Source organism: Bos grunniens, chromosome 22 (genome assembly GCF_055505025.1).
Source record: "Bos grunniens cultivar Pamir isolate PY7600 chromosome 22, Bosgru_T2T1.0, whole genome shotgun sequence".
Classification (NCBI taxonomy): domain Eukaryota; kingdom Metazoa; phylum Chordata; class Mammalia; order Artiodactyla; family Bovidae; genus Bos; species Bos grunniens.
Genome location: NC_141186.1, coordinates 10,467,622 through 10,486,523, shown reverse-complemented (window position 1 = coordinate 10,486,523; position 18,902 = coordinate 10,467,622). Strand labels below are relative to the sequence as shown.

At 45.0% G+C, this 18,902-nt stretch overlaps 1 protein-coding gene across 5 annotated transcripts in view; it reads right to left on the bottom strand.

Moving 5' to 3' along the window:
* Positions 1 to 18,902, bottom strand: part of STAC (SH3 and cysteine rich domain) — a 114,438-nt gene that overhangs the window by 29,115 nt on the left and 66,421 nt on the right. For 4 of the 5 annotated variants that reach the window (XM_086365791.1, XM_086365792.1, XM_086365793.1 and 1 more), the window contains exons 3-8: positions 17,235 to 17,335; positions 15,617 to 15,698; positions 14,368 to 14,483; positions 10,772 to 10,850; positions 2,177 to 2,241; positions 586 to 674 (exon numbers count right to left, since the gene is read on the bottom strand). In XM_086365791.1, coding sequence (XP_086221917.1) covers positions 586 to 674; positions 2,177 to 2,241; positions 10,772 to 10,850; positions 14,368 to 14,483; positions 15,617 to 15,698; positions 17,235 to 17,335 — 532 coding nt within the window. Of the gene's footprint in view, positions 1 to 585; positions 675 to 2,176; positions 2,242 to 10,771; positions 10,851 to 14,367; positions 14,484 to 15,616; positions 15,699 to 17,234; positions 17,336 to 17,977; positions 18,086 to 18,902 lie in introns of those variants that run through there. The other variant, XM_086365795.1, reaches the window with a different exon arrangement.

The following is an 18,902-nucleotide window of genomic DNA, read 5'->3' as shown; positions in this document are numbered from 1 at the left end:
ACTGTGGTCCAGAGAAAGGTTTAGATCTCATGAGCGCCCTGAGGCTCACCTGTCTCTCTGTTTCAGTGACCATGAGGTGGGATGGGTCCTGAAACAGAAGAACCTTTAGGTGCGAGCCAGGGGGAGCTGCCAGTCTCTGGCAGGGATAAATAGAGTTTTAGACTGATTTGTCAGTCAATGTTAATTTGGGCAGCAAGTACGTTTTTGGTTCCCTATTAGTCCCCGCAGGATGCCAAGTGCATCTGATGCTCAGCCTTCATGAAAACTCCCGGTAGCAGCGCTACTGACGATGTACTGACCACGCTTCTCAAAGTGTGGCCCCTGGGCCAGCAGCGTCTGCACCACCTGCAGACCAGTTAGAAACTCGGATTTTCAAGCCCCACCCAAGACGCGCTGAATCACGCTCAGTCAGAAACTTCCAGAATAAGGCCCAGCAATCCGCATCAACCAGCCCCGCACGCTAACATTTGAGAATCACTGCTCTAAGGCGCTTGGAGGCAGTGCGAATTGAATTATTTTCTTTCACATACATCACCACTGACTTTAAATCTTTCGTTCTTCTTCTTCCTTTAAAAATGTTTTTACCTCATTTCCAAATCTTCATTCTCTTGTGGTACAAATTTGTACAAGGCAACATAGGTGTTCATCTGCAATGGGTCTTTGGAAAGAGGTCCCTGAAAGAGAAACATGAAAGGGAAATGAGAGGAGGAAGGAGGAAGAAACGGAGCGAAGGAAGAAGACAGGAAACGGGGAGTGAAATGTGATTCCAGCGCAATCCTTCGCGTTAAAATATCTAACCGTTATTATTTGTTCCAAACAGGTTTATTTTTAATTTCCTATCTGAGTTCGATTTCATTACAAACTATTTGAAAACATTTATGTGGAACTTTTTGTCAGAAATACTACAGTTTCGTTCAAGTCACTTTTTTCCTTTGATCTAGTCGTTCGTGAAAGGGGATACAGACTTGAGCCCAAGCAAGAGAATATTCTGTCTATAGACAGCAGACCGGTGGAGAGTAGTAAACAACTTCTATTCCCTAAAATGGACAATTTTGTATCTAGTGTATCAAAGGGATCTGGGTGTATTCATCCAGAAATGAGTTCATTCATGCTGTGGAAAAATGAAAGATGTTGGCCTGAGACTGATTTGATTTGTTATGGTATCACCATCCACTGACTATGAAACTGCAATAATGATAATAAAAGCTACCATTTTTTGATAGCTTGCTGTGTGAGAGGCATGATGGTACATGGATTAGCATATGCAAAGCTAACAACAGCCCATGAGGTCGATTTTATTGTGTCCCTAATTTGTGAACTATATGAGTTTTACAGGTATTATATAAACATAAGCTGTTATTAACTACACAAATATTGTAGCTATATAAATGTTTCTGCTTTATAATATACATGATAAAGTAAAATTATACAACATGTAGTATTATCTTGTATCATTTTATATGCATGCAGATATATAATGTATTACTATACATTTAAAGACATAATAATAGAATGAATAGGTACCATATCTAGAAAACCTAAACAAAAGCTGCACTTAACTATATTCTTTTGATCTGTGATTCTGTTTGCTGCCCAAAGCTCAAGTACTTTATGCAGTATTATTCCACCCTAATTATATATCTAAATTAACATAAAATATAAAACTTGAAAGTTGAAAGTGAAGTCGCTTAGTCATGTCTGACTCTTTGCGACCCCATGGACTGTAGCCCACCAGGCTCCTCTGTCCATGGGATTTTCCAGGCAGGAATACTGGAGTGGGTTGCCATTTCCTTCTCCAGGGAATCTTCCCGACCCAGGGATTGAACCCAGGTCTCCCGCATTGCAGGCAGACGCTGTGACCTCTGAGCCATCAGGGAAGCCCACTATGAAATACAGTCATAATATATAATTTACATACTGTAGAGCACATGCCAACTTGTAGGTAGCATACATAACAGAAGCAAAAGCACACAGTACAGTCTTTATCCTCTGTACCCTGGATGCCTTGGAATTTGTTCTGCTCAGTGCTGCCTATGCTATGTACTCTACGGTACATTATTCTCTAAAAATGCTAGTCTGGGCCCCACTAAGTTGATTTCATGACCCACTTCGGGGGTGACCTACAGAATAATCTAAGGACCCTGTCTGGCCAGTCTTCTGAGATGTCCATGAATACCTGGTGGTTTATGTTCTTTGCTTGGTCTCTGAAATCGTCAGTGCCATTTTCTGGATATGTGAACACTGAAAGAGACCACAAAAAGGAGGAGATTTATGAGTCCAGTCACCACATTTGGGAAACACGCTTGAAAGACGCAGCTTTATTTACTCCCTGCACCACAGTTTCAACTCAGTTTCTCCCCGCCTTTCCTCATCCTCAGCGACCCAGCTCGCGTGTCACGCTCCATCTGTTGCCCTCTGCGCCCCTGGCAGGGTCCACACCACACTCTCTGCACAGCCACACCCTCGTCCACGCCTCCGGGCCAGCACACATCCTCCTGCATTGCTTGGTCTCATTTGGCAGAGCCCTTCTCAGGAGCAGAAACCATGTCATTCATCTTTGTTAAATGTATCCAATCGTTTGTTAAGGGGATGGTAGCGTAGGTGAAGTATGGTGCAATTTAACTGTATTTCAATACACTTTTCTAAATACCAGACTCTTTGATCTCTATTCAATATCTTCATGCTAGTTTCCTGATGATCTCTGTATTCTACTTGCAGATTAAGGTTTTAAACTTCAAAATACTTCCTCGATCTCTTATTTGGCAGTGCATTGGGGGGTATTATTGGGAAAAAAATTAAACAGTGGTTTCTCATCTAGTGTGTTCTTAAAATACATAATTCTCTACCTTTTGCATTTTAGCAGCCACTCTGTGACCTTTGATGAGGAAAAAGGCTTCTTAAGATGGGTAGGAGTTGTCACTGTCCACACACACAGCTGTGGAAGGTCCCTGATGGGTTGATGGGTATGGGGGGGCTCTGCTTAGTGAGTTCAACCATCTAACCCTGGAGACCAACATCATGTATCTTTCTTAAATAAAAATAAAAGGTGGCACATGTTTCCAAGTCTATACAATAGGGCCCATAGTGTTGAAATTAATCTACTTTGTAGAAGCTTTGATAATCAAAAATACATTGCTGTTTTAGTCTTCCCTTTGGGTCTCCTTCAGAGGGTCAAGGAAACCAGCAGAGGAAGAGAAACACATCACAGAAAGCTCTGTACCCTCTTTCAGTCAGCCCTGACAATCTCCACTGTCCTGCAAATGGATTCAGTAGCCGTGATAAAGGGAACACACTTCTGAACAAGAGCCCCTGTAAATGAACCAATGCTCAGTAAACATCTATTGTCCATGGTTTATGGTTCCAGGGATCTTCCGTGGTGGCTCAGACGGTAAAGCTTCTGCCTACAATGACCTGGGTTCAATCCCTGGGTCAGCAAGATCTCCTGGAGAAGGAAATGGCAACCCACTCCAGTATTCTTGCCTTGAAAATCCCTTGGACGGAGGAACCTGGTTAGGCTACAGTCCACGGGGTTGCAGAGAGTCGGACATGACTGAGAGACTTCACCCACTCACTATGGTTCCAGAGCCTGTGGATGCAGTTCCATTATCCCTAGAAAGTCAATATGCAGTCATGGAAGGAGCTCCGCTTTGTAGGAAAATGGAAAATGAAGGGCCGATGCTTACAGACCTTGTCTGCCTGAATATTTGGCTATGCAACTTCCTGGTTCAAAAAGAGTAGAGACCAGCAATACTTTTCTCTGTTTTAAGTGATTACTTGAAATTTTGGCATAATACTTGATTCCATAAATATAAAACTGGACACATTTAAAGAATGTTGAGTAGTTGAATGGAAACATAACAAGACCATCTTCTTAGAAAATTACTGATTGAAACTAAAATTGAGACTACATAAGATGCATGTGCAATATTCAGTTTGATTTTACAGTTTTGTAATTTCAAATTATTTGAGCTTTTCATTGACTATCCATTAGCCGTCACAACAATGTGTATCATTTTTTGAACTATGCTGAACATTATTTGAAGTGACTCCAAATGTGTTTTCAGTCAAATGGTTACAGGCAGAACTGGAACACTGCAAAAATGATTTTTTAAAAACCCATTCCTTCTGGCTATTTCTAAGACGTTGATTTGAGAGGAAAGGTATAAAGAAAGGTATAAAGAATATTTTTTTTGGTACTATTTTACCAAAAAAATATATCAGACACTTTTTAATGTTTGGTACTTTAAGTTCATTTTATGAAAAATAATTTGGCTATTGACTTCATCCATGGATACATACAAAATCTGTGTTAATTCTGCAGGTATGTTTTCTAATGTTACAGATGCAAAATCAACCTTCAGTTTTTGCTAGTCCCCCTAAAGCTTTCTTATTTTCCTTTTCTGTATTCTGTCGTTCTCTCTTACTTCGCAGTCCTGGGAGGCCCATGTCTCCAACAAGCTGATGATGTGGATTTTCAGCTTTAACCTGGTCATGTACAAGTAACATTATCAGCTTATTGATACTGACTCAACTTGCATCCCTGGAATAAATTCAACATGGTAATTATGCACTGCCTTTCTAAAATACATTACTGGATTCAGTGTACTGAGGTGACTTTGTTTCAGATTTCTGCACCCATATTCAAGAGGGGGATGAGCCAGCGATTTTCTTTCTCATGCTGTCTTCCTTTGGTTTTGAGGTCAGTATTATACGAGCCCCATAAACTTAAGTTAGAGAATGCTGCTGCCTAGCACGTTCTGTTATCCTGAAAGAGTTTAGCTAATCTGGAAATTTTATCTTCCTTAAATGTTTGGTCACGTTTACTTATAAAGTTGTCTGGGCCTGGCATTTTTGTTGTGAAAAAACTTAAAATACTGATTCTGTTTCTATCATAATTGGAAGCCAAGTCAAGTTCTCTAATTACTAATTCCTCTTGAGTCATACTTTGGTCATTGATAGCTTTCTTGGCAGCTGTCCATTTGAAGTTTTAAATCTACTGGTAAAGTTGGTCATAAAATGCTTTCCTGTCAACCTCTGTTGACATTCCTCCTTTTAAAATTATTCCTTTTGTTTCATCTTTCTCTCTTACTCTTAAAGTTATCAACTGTAAATTCTACTTTTTTAAAGAACTGTTTTTAGAATTTACAGATCTACCTGTGTCACATAATAATTCCTTATCTTTATTACTGCTTCCTTATCTATTCTTTTTTCTTTTACTGACTTCTTTTTTTAAAATTTCTTTTTTTTACTGACTTCTTGAATATGATGCTTAGATTATTACTTTTCAGCTTTTATTTTTTCATGGAATAACTCTAGAGCTAAATACTCTAGGCACAATTTTAGCTGCATCCCACAAGTTGTGATAGGTATGTGTTCTTAAAAATTATTTACTTATGGTTGTGTTGGGTCTTCTTTGTTGCATGAAGGCTTTCTCTAGGTGCAGCAAGTGGGGGCTAATCTCTAGCTGTGGTTCACAGGTTTCTCGTAGCAATGGCTTGTCTTTTTGCGGAGCAATGCCTCTAAGGCACGCAGGCGCCAGTATTTTGCGGTGCGTGGGCTCAGCAGTTGCAGCTCAGGGATCTAGAGCTTGGGCTCAGTAGTTTTGGCTCACGGGCTTAGTTGCTCCGCAGCATACAGACTCTTCCCAGACCAGGGATCAAACCTTTGTCTCCTGCATTGGCAGGCAGATTCTTAACCACTGGGCCACTAGGGAAGTCCGGTAGTGTTTTTGTTATTATTTAGTTTTAAATATATTTCAATTTTCATTATGAATTCTTTGACATATTAGCTTTCAAAAAGTATGTCTTTAATTTCCTAAAGTGTGGGTTTTCCTAGTTATAATTTGGATATTCGTTTCTATCTTGTTTGCATTGTAGTTAGAAAGATGTGCTCTATATCATATTAATTCTGTGAAATTTATGAAGCGTGCATTATAGTCCAATAGGTAAGCAATAGTTCCATGTGTTCGTAAAAAGAATGTGAATTCTTCATTTGTTAGATGAAGCATCCTTTTTAATTTTAATTTTTTATTATTTTCAATTGAAGTACAGTTGGTTTATAATGTTGTGCTAGTCCCAGGTGTATAGCCAAGTGATTTAGGATACATATGTATGTATGTGTGTTGTGCCAATTTGCTTTAGCCATGTCTGACATTTTGCAACCCTATGGACGTAGCCTGCCAGGCTCCTCTGTCCATGGGATTCTCTAGGCAAGAATATTGGAGTGGGTTGCCATGTCCTCCTCCAGGGGATCTTCCCGACCCAGGGATCAAACCCATGTCTCTTATGTTTTCTACATTGATAGGCAGGTTCTTTACGACTAGAGCCACCTGGGAAGCCAATATATTGTAAATATATTAATATATTCATTCTTCCGGAGTGTCCTTTTAAAGTTAAATACAGAGTGAAGTAAGCCAGAAAGAAAAACAATATACAAAGAAATACAATATACTAACGCATACATATGGAATTTAGAAAGATGCTAACGATAACCCTGTATGCGAGACAGCAAAAGAGACAGATGTATAGAACAGTCTTTTGGATTCTGTGGGAGAGGGAGGGGTTGGGATGATTTGGGAGAATGGCATTGAAACATGTAAGTTATCACATGTGAAACGAATCGCCAGTCCAGGATAGATGCATGAGACAGGGTGCTCGGGGCTGGTGCACTGGGATGACCCTGAGGGATGCGATGGGGAGGGAGGTGGGAGGGGGGGTCAGGATGGGGAACACATGTACATCCATGGCGGATTCAAGTCAACGTATGGCAAAACCAATACAGTATTGTAAAGTAATTAGCCTCCAATTAAAATAAATTAATTTATATTAAAAAAATAAATCAAGAGAGAAAAAAAGAGTTAATTAGGTTAGGATTGTCAAGTACGTCCTCAGATCCTCCACGTCTATACTGAATCTCTTTGTCTATCTGATTTTCCAGTGACCAAAAGGTGTGTTAAAATCTCTGATTATGAAGTGCAATGCCAATTTCCTAATAGTTCTGTCAACTTCTCCTTGACTTTTTGTCATCTTGAGGCTATGTATTAGATGCTTCACCCTTTGCTTATGACCTTGCTTCCAGGGGAGATTCGGCAGTTAAGGCAAAAGCGAAGACCAATAATTCTGCCCCCGTCAATTTCTGAGGCACCAAGGAATTGTTGAAATTGTTGTTGAAAAAAATTGTTGTTGAAAACAACAACCAGAAATCCTCAGGCCTGCCCAAGAGAGATTCATAACATAAGAGAGAAAGCAGAGTCTATATTTTCATCAGTAAAGACATGAATATGAGTTGTACTTCTTCCGAGGTGGCCTCGGAAATATTCCTCAAGAATCTGGACACAACACCTGGGTGGCAGAAATAATACCTGTGTGCCCCCTGTACTTTTTAGAACCCACGTGAAACAAGTAATACAGAACGGGGAGTTCTCCTTGCCAAAACTGTGAGAAGATGAGTGGGAACTTGGACTCTATGTAAGCAAAGTGTTTTCTCTACCTTGTTTCTCAAACTGCACAGACAGAGCATTAAATCCAAATCAAAGGAACTTGTTTTGAAGCAAACTGCTGCATAATTACTCACCTTCGCTTCTAAGAGGGCATGTGAAGAAAGCTGCTGCTGATCAAAGGAATATTTAATAGGTCTCTAAAGCGTTTTAGAGATTTACCATTTGCTAAGTTCTTTCAACAGATTTCTTTGAATAAGACTGTGAAAATGCCCCTTAACATGAAAAAGAGACAGCAGATAATCAACTTGTGCTCTTGAGTGTATTACTCAGTGTCTCAATTCCCTTAATCTACCTGGTATTTGTTGTGTGTGTATGTCTATGTATCCTTGTGTGTGTATGTTGGAGGAGAGGGTGTTGGACTAAATGGTCTCTAATCCTGCTTCTCAAATGTTAACAAAAATGTGAACCACAGATTCATCTGCAAATTCTGATTTTGCAGGGCTGGGTCTGCATTTCTCATGGGCTTTCAAGTTCTGCCCAGGTTGCTGGTCCATGGGCCACACGTGAAGTAGTGAGGCTCCAGATTGTACCTTCAACACTCTGTGACCTTATGATGACTTCAATAATAGTAATGGTACTTCAGGGTGATGATCCTTAAATATGGCTGTTCATAATTTAAAACTCTAAGAAGACCCCCTTTAACAAAAAATAATTTATGGTTGTGCTGTCTTTGCTGCTGCATCCAGGTTTTCTCTAATTGTAGCAAGCGGGGGCTACTCTTCATTGCTATGCATGGGCTCCTCATTGCCGTGGCTTCTCTTGTTGCAGCACATGGGCCCTAGAGAGCCTGGGCTGCAGTAGCTGTGGCACATTGGCTCTAGAACAAAAGCTCAGTGGCTGTGGTGTATGGGCTTAGTTGTTCCATGGCATGTGGGATCTTCCTGGACCAGGGATTGAACCCATGTCCCCTGCATTGACTGGACTACCAGGGAAGTCCCTAAAAGACCACTTTTTGAGTAAAGAAATCCCCAGGGCAAATAGAGACCTCATCTACTGAGGAATGGCTGACAGCATCCATCAAGCTGGATCAAGCTGGTGGAGGCAGAGAGGGAAGCGGGGGGCACACACTGGGTGTGATTCTGAAGACCAGCAGATAAAATCTGCCAACAGACTGGACAGGAGGTGCGAGAAGAAGGGTGTCAAGGATGATGCCAAAAGCCTTGGCCTGATAATCTAGCAGAATGACATTCCTACAAGTGAGTAGGAACAACGAAGAAGAGCCAATTTCAGTGGGTGGGTGGGCAGGGAGGCAAGTGGGGGACTCAAGAGTCCACTCGGGTGCGTTAGCTTGAAGATGCCTGTCCTCCATTCACAGGCATCAGAGGCAGCCAAGAGGCCTAATGCTAGGAATGAAGCTTCAGAGTCTTCAGTGAATGGGTAGTATTTACATTCATTATCTCATTTAAAGATCACGAGGCTCTATGGATTTGGTGTTATTAGCATCGTCATTTTAGAGGTGAAGCGACTAAAGCAGAGTGAAGTGAGGTCTCTTGAAGGCCATATGATCACTAGTGAAGCCCAGCCTTCACTTTCAGAGCAGGCAGGGGCCCAGGACCAAACACATCCAGTGAAGTTAGTGATGAGAGGCCGCCTGTGGTTTGGCGAAAAGTGTCTGGGGCAGGTGTCAGTTGCTTAGTCCTGTCCAACTCTTTGCGACCTGTCAGGCTCCTCTATCCATGGGATTCTCCAGGCAAGAATACCGGAGTGGGTTCCTTCTCCAGAGGATCGTCCCAACCCAGGGATTGAACCCGGGTCTCTTGCATTGTAGGCAGATTCTTCACCGTTTGAGCCACCAGGGGAGTCCACTGTCCGGGGCGGGAGATGGGCAGAATCAGACTCAGGGGAAGAATGGCTGACCAGACCTGAAGCACTGAGACACAGCTTTGGCTTATACTCCAGCCTCTGGTGAGTTTGGTCCTAAGATACAGATGAACTCCAGGGCTGCTGGCCCAAATTCAGTTGCTGGATCTGCAGTGCTGGGCAGACCTAGGCTGGGTGCATGCAGGGTTATGGCTCTGCCTCGAGGGCCCCGGCAGCTGGCGCTCTCTGATCTGTCTCTCTCATGGCACTGCTAAGTGCTCCCTGGGTATCTGCATGGATCCCAAAGTACAGTTTTCCCCATGTGATGCCAAAGGCTTCTTATTCTAGTGGTGTGCTTTAGCAGCCTATGTACAGGCTTGGCAAGAGGGGGACCCTGATGGATGCTGACAGTTATTTAGGAAGGAGGGTCATCACAGAGGCACAATCCTAACTGGAGAAGAGACATGAGTGAGTTCCTAGAGCTAAAGAAGTGGAAATGGTACCTCATTGTATGACAGCTGCTGACAACACAGCTACAGGGTATTTGATGTAGAAGTTCTGTTTCCAGTATGGAAAAGGCAGGGACAACCAGGCAAGTGGAAAATCTGTCCAAGGCAGCATTCTCCAGTGCTTCCCACATGGGGATTAAAGGTGTGAGGGGTAACTTCTGCCAGGAGAAGGCATTCAGCCCAAAGGAACAACACAGGTCAGGGCCTGCAACATTGCTGGGTTATGAGTGACCTGAGCACAGCTCTGTGACATATGTAATTTTGCTGGTGGTAGAAAACACTTCATAATTTTTTTTTTTTTTTGATAAATGAGAGGAAGTAGTTGTTGACATCAAAGAGGCTCATCAAGATTCAAGTATTAGGTGCTGGTTATGTTTCTTTAAGCTAAGAGGAGATTCTTTCTCAATGTTAGCAAGCGGTAGCATGTAGTTAGTATTTAACAAGTATTCTAGGAATTATTTTAAAAAGGGCTTATGCTATTAGAAAACGAAATGGTATTAATATGGAATATCTGTCTCGATTGTGCAGATCCATTTTTGAATCTTAGTCATCTCTGCTGGGGAGGAGCCCAGGGAGGCCCACACTCCTCAGCACCACTCCTCACTTGAGCAGGCACATCGCTGTGAGTACTTCCGATGTTTTCTCTCTGGGATGTCCTGTTCATCCAGTGTAGGTCAGTGGGGGAAGTGACATGTTAACAAAAAGCTCTGGAAGGACCTCCATGTCCTTATAGCATGAGAACTCAGGAGCCAGAGCTCAGGGAATGTTATAACTGAATTCCTGAAATCCACCAAAATTTATCTGTTCCCCTCCATATTATCAAACACTGTCCAGTCTGAATTTCAGAGGTGACCGAGAAAGAGAGGGGCCTGGAGGTCATGTGAGCCTGCCTGCTGACCTGGATGATGGATGAGATTCCCGTTTGCGCTGGGCGGTGGTGCCTGATCCCCACGCCCCGACTTACCACTGTTGCTCCGCTTCCGCAGGTCATACCCGTCTCCTGGCCCGTCAGCCTCTTCGGGAACCTCCACGAGATCTGAAGTCTTGAAAAGAGAGTATAGTAGCGAATGAGCAATGTCATTTCAGTGACTCAGTGAGTAGAGACTGTGATACCAGTAGAAGAACTAAGGTGGAATTTGCAAGATACTGTCTTAAGCATCTCATCATTGCTCTCTTGTCTGTGTGGCTAACTTCAGAGAGGCTATGTACTCCCTCTCGGGCACTGTCCCTCCCTCCTGGTGTCCGGGGCAGGCTCAGGGGCTGGCACAAGAAAGGTGCTCAGTGAGAGGTGAATGAGTGCCTACATGCACTGGCCACAGTTAGGCTGCTTCCCAGGAAGAGACGACAGAGAGAAATCAGAATTCCTGCCCACATCCTGTTACTTAAAATGTTCAGTAGAACTATATAGCTCTTTCTAGGTGAGTGCTGAACATTAATTCTGGAGAACAAGATGTGCTTTTGAGGGTTGCATTACTTAGGTACGAGTTAAAGCCTATTTCCATTGCTGCAAAAAGTAATTGTTTCACTAACATCAATACTTTTTCTGCCCTTTCTTATGTATAGGAAGAGTTATAGTCATTATGGGGCTTCCCTGGTGGCTCAGACGGTAAAGAATCTGCCTGCTTTGTGGGAGGCCTGGGTTTGATCCCTGGGTCAGGAAGATCTCCTGCAGGAGGAAATGGTTACTCACTCCAGTATTCTCACGTGGAGAATCCCTTGGACAGAGAAGCCTGGCAGGCTAGAGTCCATGGGGTCACAAAGAGTTGGACATGACTGGGCGACTAACACTTTAACTTTTTTTTTCATAGTCATTATTTAGGTTACAGAAATAACAACAACAATAATAAAGCAGCACTCTAAATAGCTAATTATAACCAATCATCTATCGCATGCTGTTTTTAAGTACTTTATATGAATCGTCTCATTTATGCTTCACAATAATTCTATGATAGACCTATTTTTCAGGTAGGGACCTGAAGCCCAGAGAGAACTCAACTTGAGGGCTCAGAGTACCTAAGTGGTAGAGCAGGGCTTAGGCCTCTGGCATTGTCTCCAGAGTCCATGCTCTTTTTTTAAAATAGAGTTGATCTACAATATTATGTTAGTTTCAGGTGTATAACATAAAACTTCAGCATTTTTTTGCAGATTATACTCCATTAAAGGTTATTTCAAGACAATGGTTATAATTCCCTGTGCTATACAGTACATCCTAACTGCTTATCTACTTTATAATTGCTTGTATCTGGCGACCCCATTGGCCTAATTTGTCCCTCTCCCCTTTGGGAACTATAAATTTGCTTTTACATCTGTGAGTCTGATTCTGTTTTGCGTGTACATTCACTTGTATTATTTTTTAGATTGCACATCTAAGTGATATCATACAGTACTGGTCGCTCTCTGACTTATTTCACTAAGTATACCATCCTCTAGATTCATCTAAGCACTGGGAGATGCTTATTTTTGCTTATTTTCTTATTATTTTTTGGCCATAATACACGGCATGTGTGATCTTAGTTCCCCAACCAAGGATCAAACCTGCGCCCTCTGCAGTAGAAGCACAGAGTCCTAACCACCAAAAAAGCCCCTCACCTCTCTAAAAGAGGAATTCAGGGGGCCTTAGAGGAGAGTCACATACTTTTAAAACCATTTACATCTTATTAGAGAGGAACGAGTGGGCCATCCTAGCTCTTCTCCTCAGCTCTAAAGTCCTATAATACTGTCTTTCTGAGACCGATTTCTTGTTACAGTTTAGCTTTAAGATTTGTTTCAGCCATTCTTCCTTTCATGACACATCAGAAAGAAGAAAAAAATAAATGTCACAGGGTCTCTAAGTCACTTGGACCCTTTTCCTCTGAAGCTCACTGTTTCTGAACAAAAGTTGCTATTATGATGTTAATTTAATCTCACAAAACTGAAGGTCATTCCTAAATGAGCTAACCAACTCCTAGAAAGTTTTTGAATTTGGTTTCTGCTGGCTTTCCCAAAGCCATCAAGCTTTTTATATTCTACAGCGTTGGAAAGCACAAGAGAGGAAACCTAATAATTTAGAAACAGCCAGGCAGCCACTTCCCGACAATGTAAAGCAAATGCCTCTATAGCCCTGGAAGAAAAGAAACCTTTGCTACGTGGGAATATGTTCGCTTCAGGACATAACAGCACTGCCAGAATGGCAAGAGGCTGAAGTTCATTACTACTGACCCTGCAGGAAGGAAGCAAAGTCATTTTAAAGCAGCGATCAATTGTTTCTGTTTGCTTCCACCAAGGCAAGTTGGGCTCCAGGGAAAGAGTGAAGTGACAGATATTTAAGCACAATTTGATTTGTCTTTGTCTCCCTGCAGCTCTCAGAACGATGCCTTCACCAGAACAAAATTCCAGGAAATACTTACTGGTGAAACCAGTGCCAGGAAATATAAGTGGACTATGATGAACCAACAAGTTATTGACATACAGCAAACTATGCTTTTTTGCCCCTAAAACCAGTCTGTAGGGTCGAGACACAGACACGAAAGCAGACTGGACATCCCTCAAGTGTGCCTGTGATGTTCCTTCTGCTCCAAACCAGTCACAAATGCAGAGATGATGTTCACTGCCTCCTGCCGAGTGTTCCCTGCCATGTCTCTGTGCTAAAACTAGCTAACCAACTAGTCAGTGGAGCCAGTTCTAGCAGAGCTCAGAACTGCAGGAGTGGACATTGCTGCTGATGTGGGCAGGTCAGACCGATCTCTGAGGCGCCTCCTCTCTGCTACGGAGCTGGGTGGCATCTTGGGGGATTCACAGAAATTCTGGTTAGGACAGCCAGAGAGGATGATGATACTAGGTCACAGAGATGCACAGAACATTCATTTTTAGGTCAGCTCAAACGAAGGAGCTTCCCTGGTGGCTCAGATGGTAGTAAAGAATCTGCCTGCAATTCAGTCCCTGGGTGGGGAAGATTCCCTGGAGAAGGGCATGGCAACTCACTCCAGGATTCTTGCCTGGAGAATTCCATGGACAGAGCAGACTGGCAGACTACAGTCTATGGGATCACAAAGAGTCGGACACGACAGAGTGACTTCACTACTATACTACTCAGCGTGGGAGAGGTGCTGGGGGAATGGTGATGTGTCCCGTGGAGGGAAACACCTCATGCCTCCGGGGAGGGCAGTGTTTGTGCGAAAGAAATCAAAGGGTGGATCTCGCCTTAAAGAGAAAGGACAGAACATGTGAGAAAGGGCTTATTCTTGAACTGGGATGTCACTGGAAGGAGAACTGGACACAGCTGGGACATTCCAGCTTCTGCCCCTTGTGTGGGTTGAACCTTTCTATGTGTTGGCAGATATGCTGTCTAATGGAGGGAGAGGTACACGGGGGAGAGTCAGGATTGTGAGGCCAAGAGTGTGGTCTCTGAGGATCTCTGGGGACCTGCCACAGAAGTTACCCTTCAGTGCCCTAAGGCACTTGGAGCCCCCTTCGGAGGCTGCGTGACTCCTGCGGACTCCCCTCCTGATGCGCCCTGAGGTGCTCCAGGTCTGCCCTGCCTGGGACCATGGCGGGTTCCCTGAGTGGGGAGGAGGCAATCACCGAGGTTCTGTGAGGCGAGTCGGAGCCGCTGCCTGAGCTGCTCTTCTTTGTCCTCTGGGCCAGCGAGGTGCCGAAGCGGAGGGTCTCATACACAGGGTCCACCTTATTGCCGCAGGCTGCGACAGAAGAGAGAGCTCATCTGAGACAGGGTCTCCTTAAGTCACGGTTGAGGACACAGCCAACCACCGACCACACCCCCTGGGTTAACGACGCCAGAAGTAGGTAAGTTCTGCACAACGGACCCGCTCACCCCTGGGAGACCCCTGGGGAAGTGAGGCTTCCGTGGTCAAGTATCCTTGGGGGTGTGCACCTCCCTCCCATGACATGATGTGCTCCACCGCACTCAGCTGTCTCTGCTCCCGAACGTTCCCTGACTAGCTGGCTCTCCTCTTTGTTATCCATCCCCAGGGCTCCAATGCCAAGGTTCTTCCCAGAGACCGGCTTTATTTCATCTAGTGAAAGGCTCTCCTTGCCAAGGTACAAAATCTCGTGACACAAAGCTGGCAGGAGGAGGCAAGCGTTTGGAAAGAATGTCACATTACTAGGCTTCCTGAATGTCTAATTAAAAGCTTTCTAGTTTGTAAATTTCTAGGTCAAAACTTGTTCCCCTTGCCTCTACCAAAAGGCAAACATAAATGTAGAGGTTTTCAGAAAGAAAGAAAACATAGAAGTAAACCGAAAGATACTGCTGAAGAATACATTCAAGCTAGAAATATCCGTAAGACATTATTTGTCCTCATTAAAGAATAACTGATATTCACTGAGTTCCTTCCAAGCATTGGTCTTATAATGTGTCTCTGTTTATTTTTGTATACAAAGAGCTATGAAAAGCAGCCACGGCTGTTCTCAGTGTGTAGGGTCCAGCAGGTTGAGTTACTTGCTCAGATACACAGCTGGCCAGTGCGGGAGCTGGGCTCTGACCCACGTCTAGGGGAAGCCATGCTTCACGCTGCTTCCACTCTGCCATGGTGCTGAGAGCTGGCACAGCAAGTTAGCAGCCTTTGGGACCTGGGTGTCTCTCAAGTTTCATCATGGGAAGGAAAAAAACTTCAGGGGAATTTGGTCCACCTTCAGCTTCCCCTCCAGCAAAACAAACGACCATAACCCAGTTAGCCACCAAATAAATGCACTCCGCCCTGCCCCTGCCACCCCTAAACTGCTGCTGTGGCCCTGGGACCCGGGAGGAGAGCAGCCGCCAGCTTGGATGTTGCTGCTCACCCCCACTCAACCCAACCAGGTCTCAACTCACCAATCGGCATAACTTCTTTAATGCATCCAAACTGTTCATGAATGAGCAGGGGGGAGCTGTAGTAACGCCGAAACCCCTTTGGCTGGAGAGAGAGAATGGGCAAGAAAAGGGTTCAATGACACTGCTGAGATGGAGACAACCACTCGAGAACTCTAAAAATGAAACCAGTTGGTTTCTCTAGGGACACCTCCCTGTCGCCCTTTAAGACGCTGACATGGCCTGTAATTTTTCCCTGGTGGGGGCGGGGAGGTACAGTTGTCAATAAGCAAGCTCCACTCCCTCCAGAAAGCAGGCCCCCAGCCCCGCCCTCTGGTCCTGCCTCTCCTCTGCCCCCTGCCTGCTGCTGCCTCCTTTCCACTGGGCTCATTAGCCCCTAGGATACAAATAGACCCTCATGCATTATCTCACCACATGGTTTATTACACTCATTCAAAGGCCTGGGCATGGGCAAGCGGACCTCACAGGGAGACCTCAAGTCCCTTGTATGTCTGATGAGCTCTGTGTTCCAGATCCCGTTCTGTTTTCCTGAGACCATGGTCTCTGCCCTGGCTTGCGGGAATCACCGTGGGAGGAGGAGGAGGAGGCTGGGGGAGCAAGTGAGGCAGGGGTTTTGGAGAAGAGGATACTGCCAGTCAGGAGTACAGAGAGGAACTCTAAGATTCCTGCCTTTCTGTACCCCAGGGTCAAAAGGGAACTTCAGGGCCCTGCCCCTACAAGAATCCCAGAATCCTCTCCAACATTCCTGGCAAGCGTTCCTCCGGTGAACACTGCTGGGGACGTGGGTGGCAGGAACTCTCACTACTCCGGGACGGAGGACCTTAGTGACATTATCTCTGATTGTTAAGATGTGGAAGCTACTGATCCGAGGTGCTTTCCCTGGAGCCATAGAGGACAACAGAATTCTTCCGTGTGACAGATCTTAAGTTTTTCTGAATCAGCTATCATGACCTAAGTATCTCTAGGGCAGACATTCGTGGTCCCTTCTAGTAACAGAATTCTTTGGCCATCCTAGTTTCAAATATTTTCAAAAGTGTTCCGGGTGGCTGTCTATCATTGTAGCACCAGTACGGAAGCCCACTCCTGAGATGGGACATGCAGCCAGCATGGGCCAGGCCGAGGCTCCCTCTCTGGGTTTGGCCGTCACGATCCATGATAGTGGTGTAGATTTTTACCACTCCACTTCTGTGGGGTGGTTAATCTCCATCTCGTTCTTGATATCCTCTGAGCTGTCAGCCCATTAAACTGGGACTGAGGAGGTTCCTGGGATGCCTGACTTTTACTTTCAAAACCTGGACAGTCTCGGGATATGGGACTTGAGTGCTAACACTGACAAAGTCCTGACCCAAGACAAGTTGTCCACTTTACTAAAGACCCTGAGTTTTTTTCTACACACAGAACTTGCACCTCTTCAGTTGATAAAGCTCCTCCTTACTCAGTCCTACTAGGAAGCCAGGCTGACCTGCCAGAGATCTGGGGTGGGGTTGGGGGGTGCTTTCTGGGGTCCAGTTCCCAGGGTGCTGCCAGGAAGAAGTTTGAATGGAGTGATTCTGTGATTTCACCAGGCAGGCAAGTGCCCTGAGCAGGGGTTCCGGGGTACACTCTGGGCGCGAGCCCTTACCAGCTTGCCCATGCACCGCTGGGGGGCCAGGCCATCCATGCACTTGTGGTGGGTGCTCATCTTACAGGCCTTGCAGCGCAGTCCGTGCTTAGCATTTGTTCCTGTTGGATACATGGCGAGCTTTGGTTAGGACACAATGTACTTTCCCAGCTACTTGTATGAATTCTTTCCTGTGACTTGTGCAAAGCTTTCAAAATGGACAAAATATTATGGTAAATTCTTTTACCTTCTTCCCTATTTTCTATGCAAAGTATCAGCTCTGGTTTCCCTCCACTCCTTTCCTGTTCATTTCTCCAGGAAACCTCAATCTTCTCTGCTTTCATCACTCATTCAATTCAAACTCGCAAATCCCACTTTCTCGGCTCTTCCTATGGGTCACATTTCTGCTCTTTTACGTACCTCACTAAGTAGCCCAAGTCCAGACATTCTGTCCATTTACCTGAATTCCTATCACAGAGTCTGAACTCTTGGCCAAACTCTCTGGAAAATGCCCAATGCAGGGGGAACAGTGTGGTCTGTGTGAAATCAGGGCTGATGAGGCTCTGAGGTGGGGGAGAGAGGGCTCGATCACACACCAGCCTTGGCCTGGGGGAGGAGGAAGGGCAGTGGGTGGCAATTAAACCACCTCTGCAGCGAGTCACTTAGTGTCCTGGGACAGGGTGCCATAGCACGCTGAGAAGAAGGCAGAGGAGGGGAGGACAGGAGAGAGGCACCCAGGGGACGGTGTCGCTGTACCCACGTACCATGTACCCATGGCAGCAGTGCTGGAACGGCACGGGGAGGACAGACCACGGCGCTGGATGTGGCAGCTTCAGAAGAGGGGGGTGGAGCTTTATTGTTTTAGAAAGTGGCTAGGAGACAAGGAGAGGATGTTAAAATGGGCTGTGTTGTGTCTCCACTGAGTCCAGGAGAAAGGGTACAGATGGCACAACAGGTGCTATCGGCTCTGATTTATTAAAGGGAAATAGGTGCTTGGCTTCCAGATGGGCCTTAAAACTTTGGTGCTGAAATGCATTTCACAGTTAGATGACCGAGCAATTCAATCCTATTAGGAAAGAGGAAGGGAGGTGGGAGACTGGAGGGAGCACTCCTTTGCAGAGCTGTTTGGGCATTAAGAGTTTCATCCCTAAAACGATCCTTCTCTACATAATGAGAAGAATGTGGTGTTTTCTTCTCAGTCTCCTCCTACTGAGAGGGGTTTGGAGGAGATTTGGATGTAGGGCTGTGGCCACACCCTTGGGAGAGTGTAAAGGTGAGAGATACGGGTGACCAGTGGTCCTGGCAGCCTGTCTGGGAGACACAGGCATAGAGGCGAGACCTGCATCCTAAAAACTCGTCAGCAAAGGGGTGTGTGAATACCTGCTGTGGATCACACTGAATGCTGCCTGAGAAGACCAGCTAGAAAGGCAAAGGGCCTCCCTCAACAGGAATTAGTATGTCCATATACTGTGACACCTGAGGCCACAGGTCTCCCTCTGCATATCGTAGTTGGCAGGCAGGTCTGGTGGCTCAGATGGTGAAGAATCTGCCTGCAATCAGGAGACCTGGGTTTGATCTCTGAGTCAGGAAGATGCCCTGGAGGAGGGCATGGCAACCCATTCCAGTATTCTTGGCTGGAGAATCCCATGCACAGAGAAGCCTGGCAGGCTACAGCCCAAAGTGAGAAGA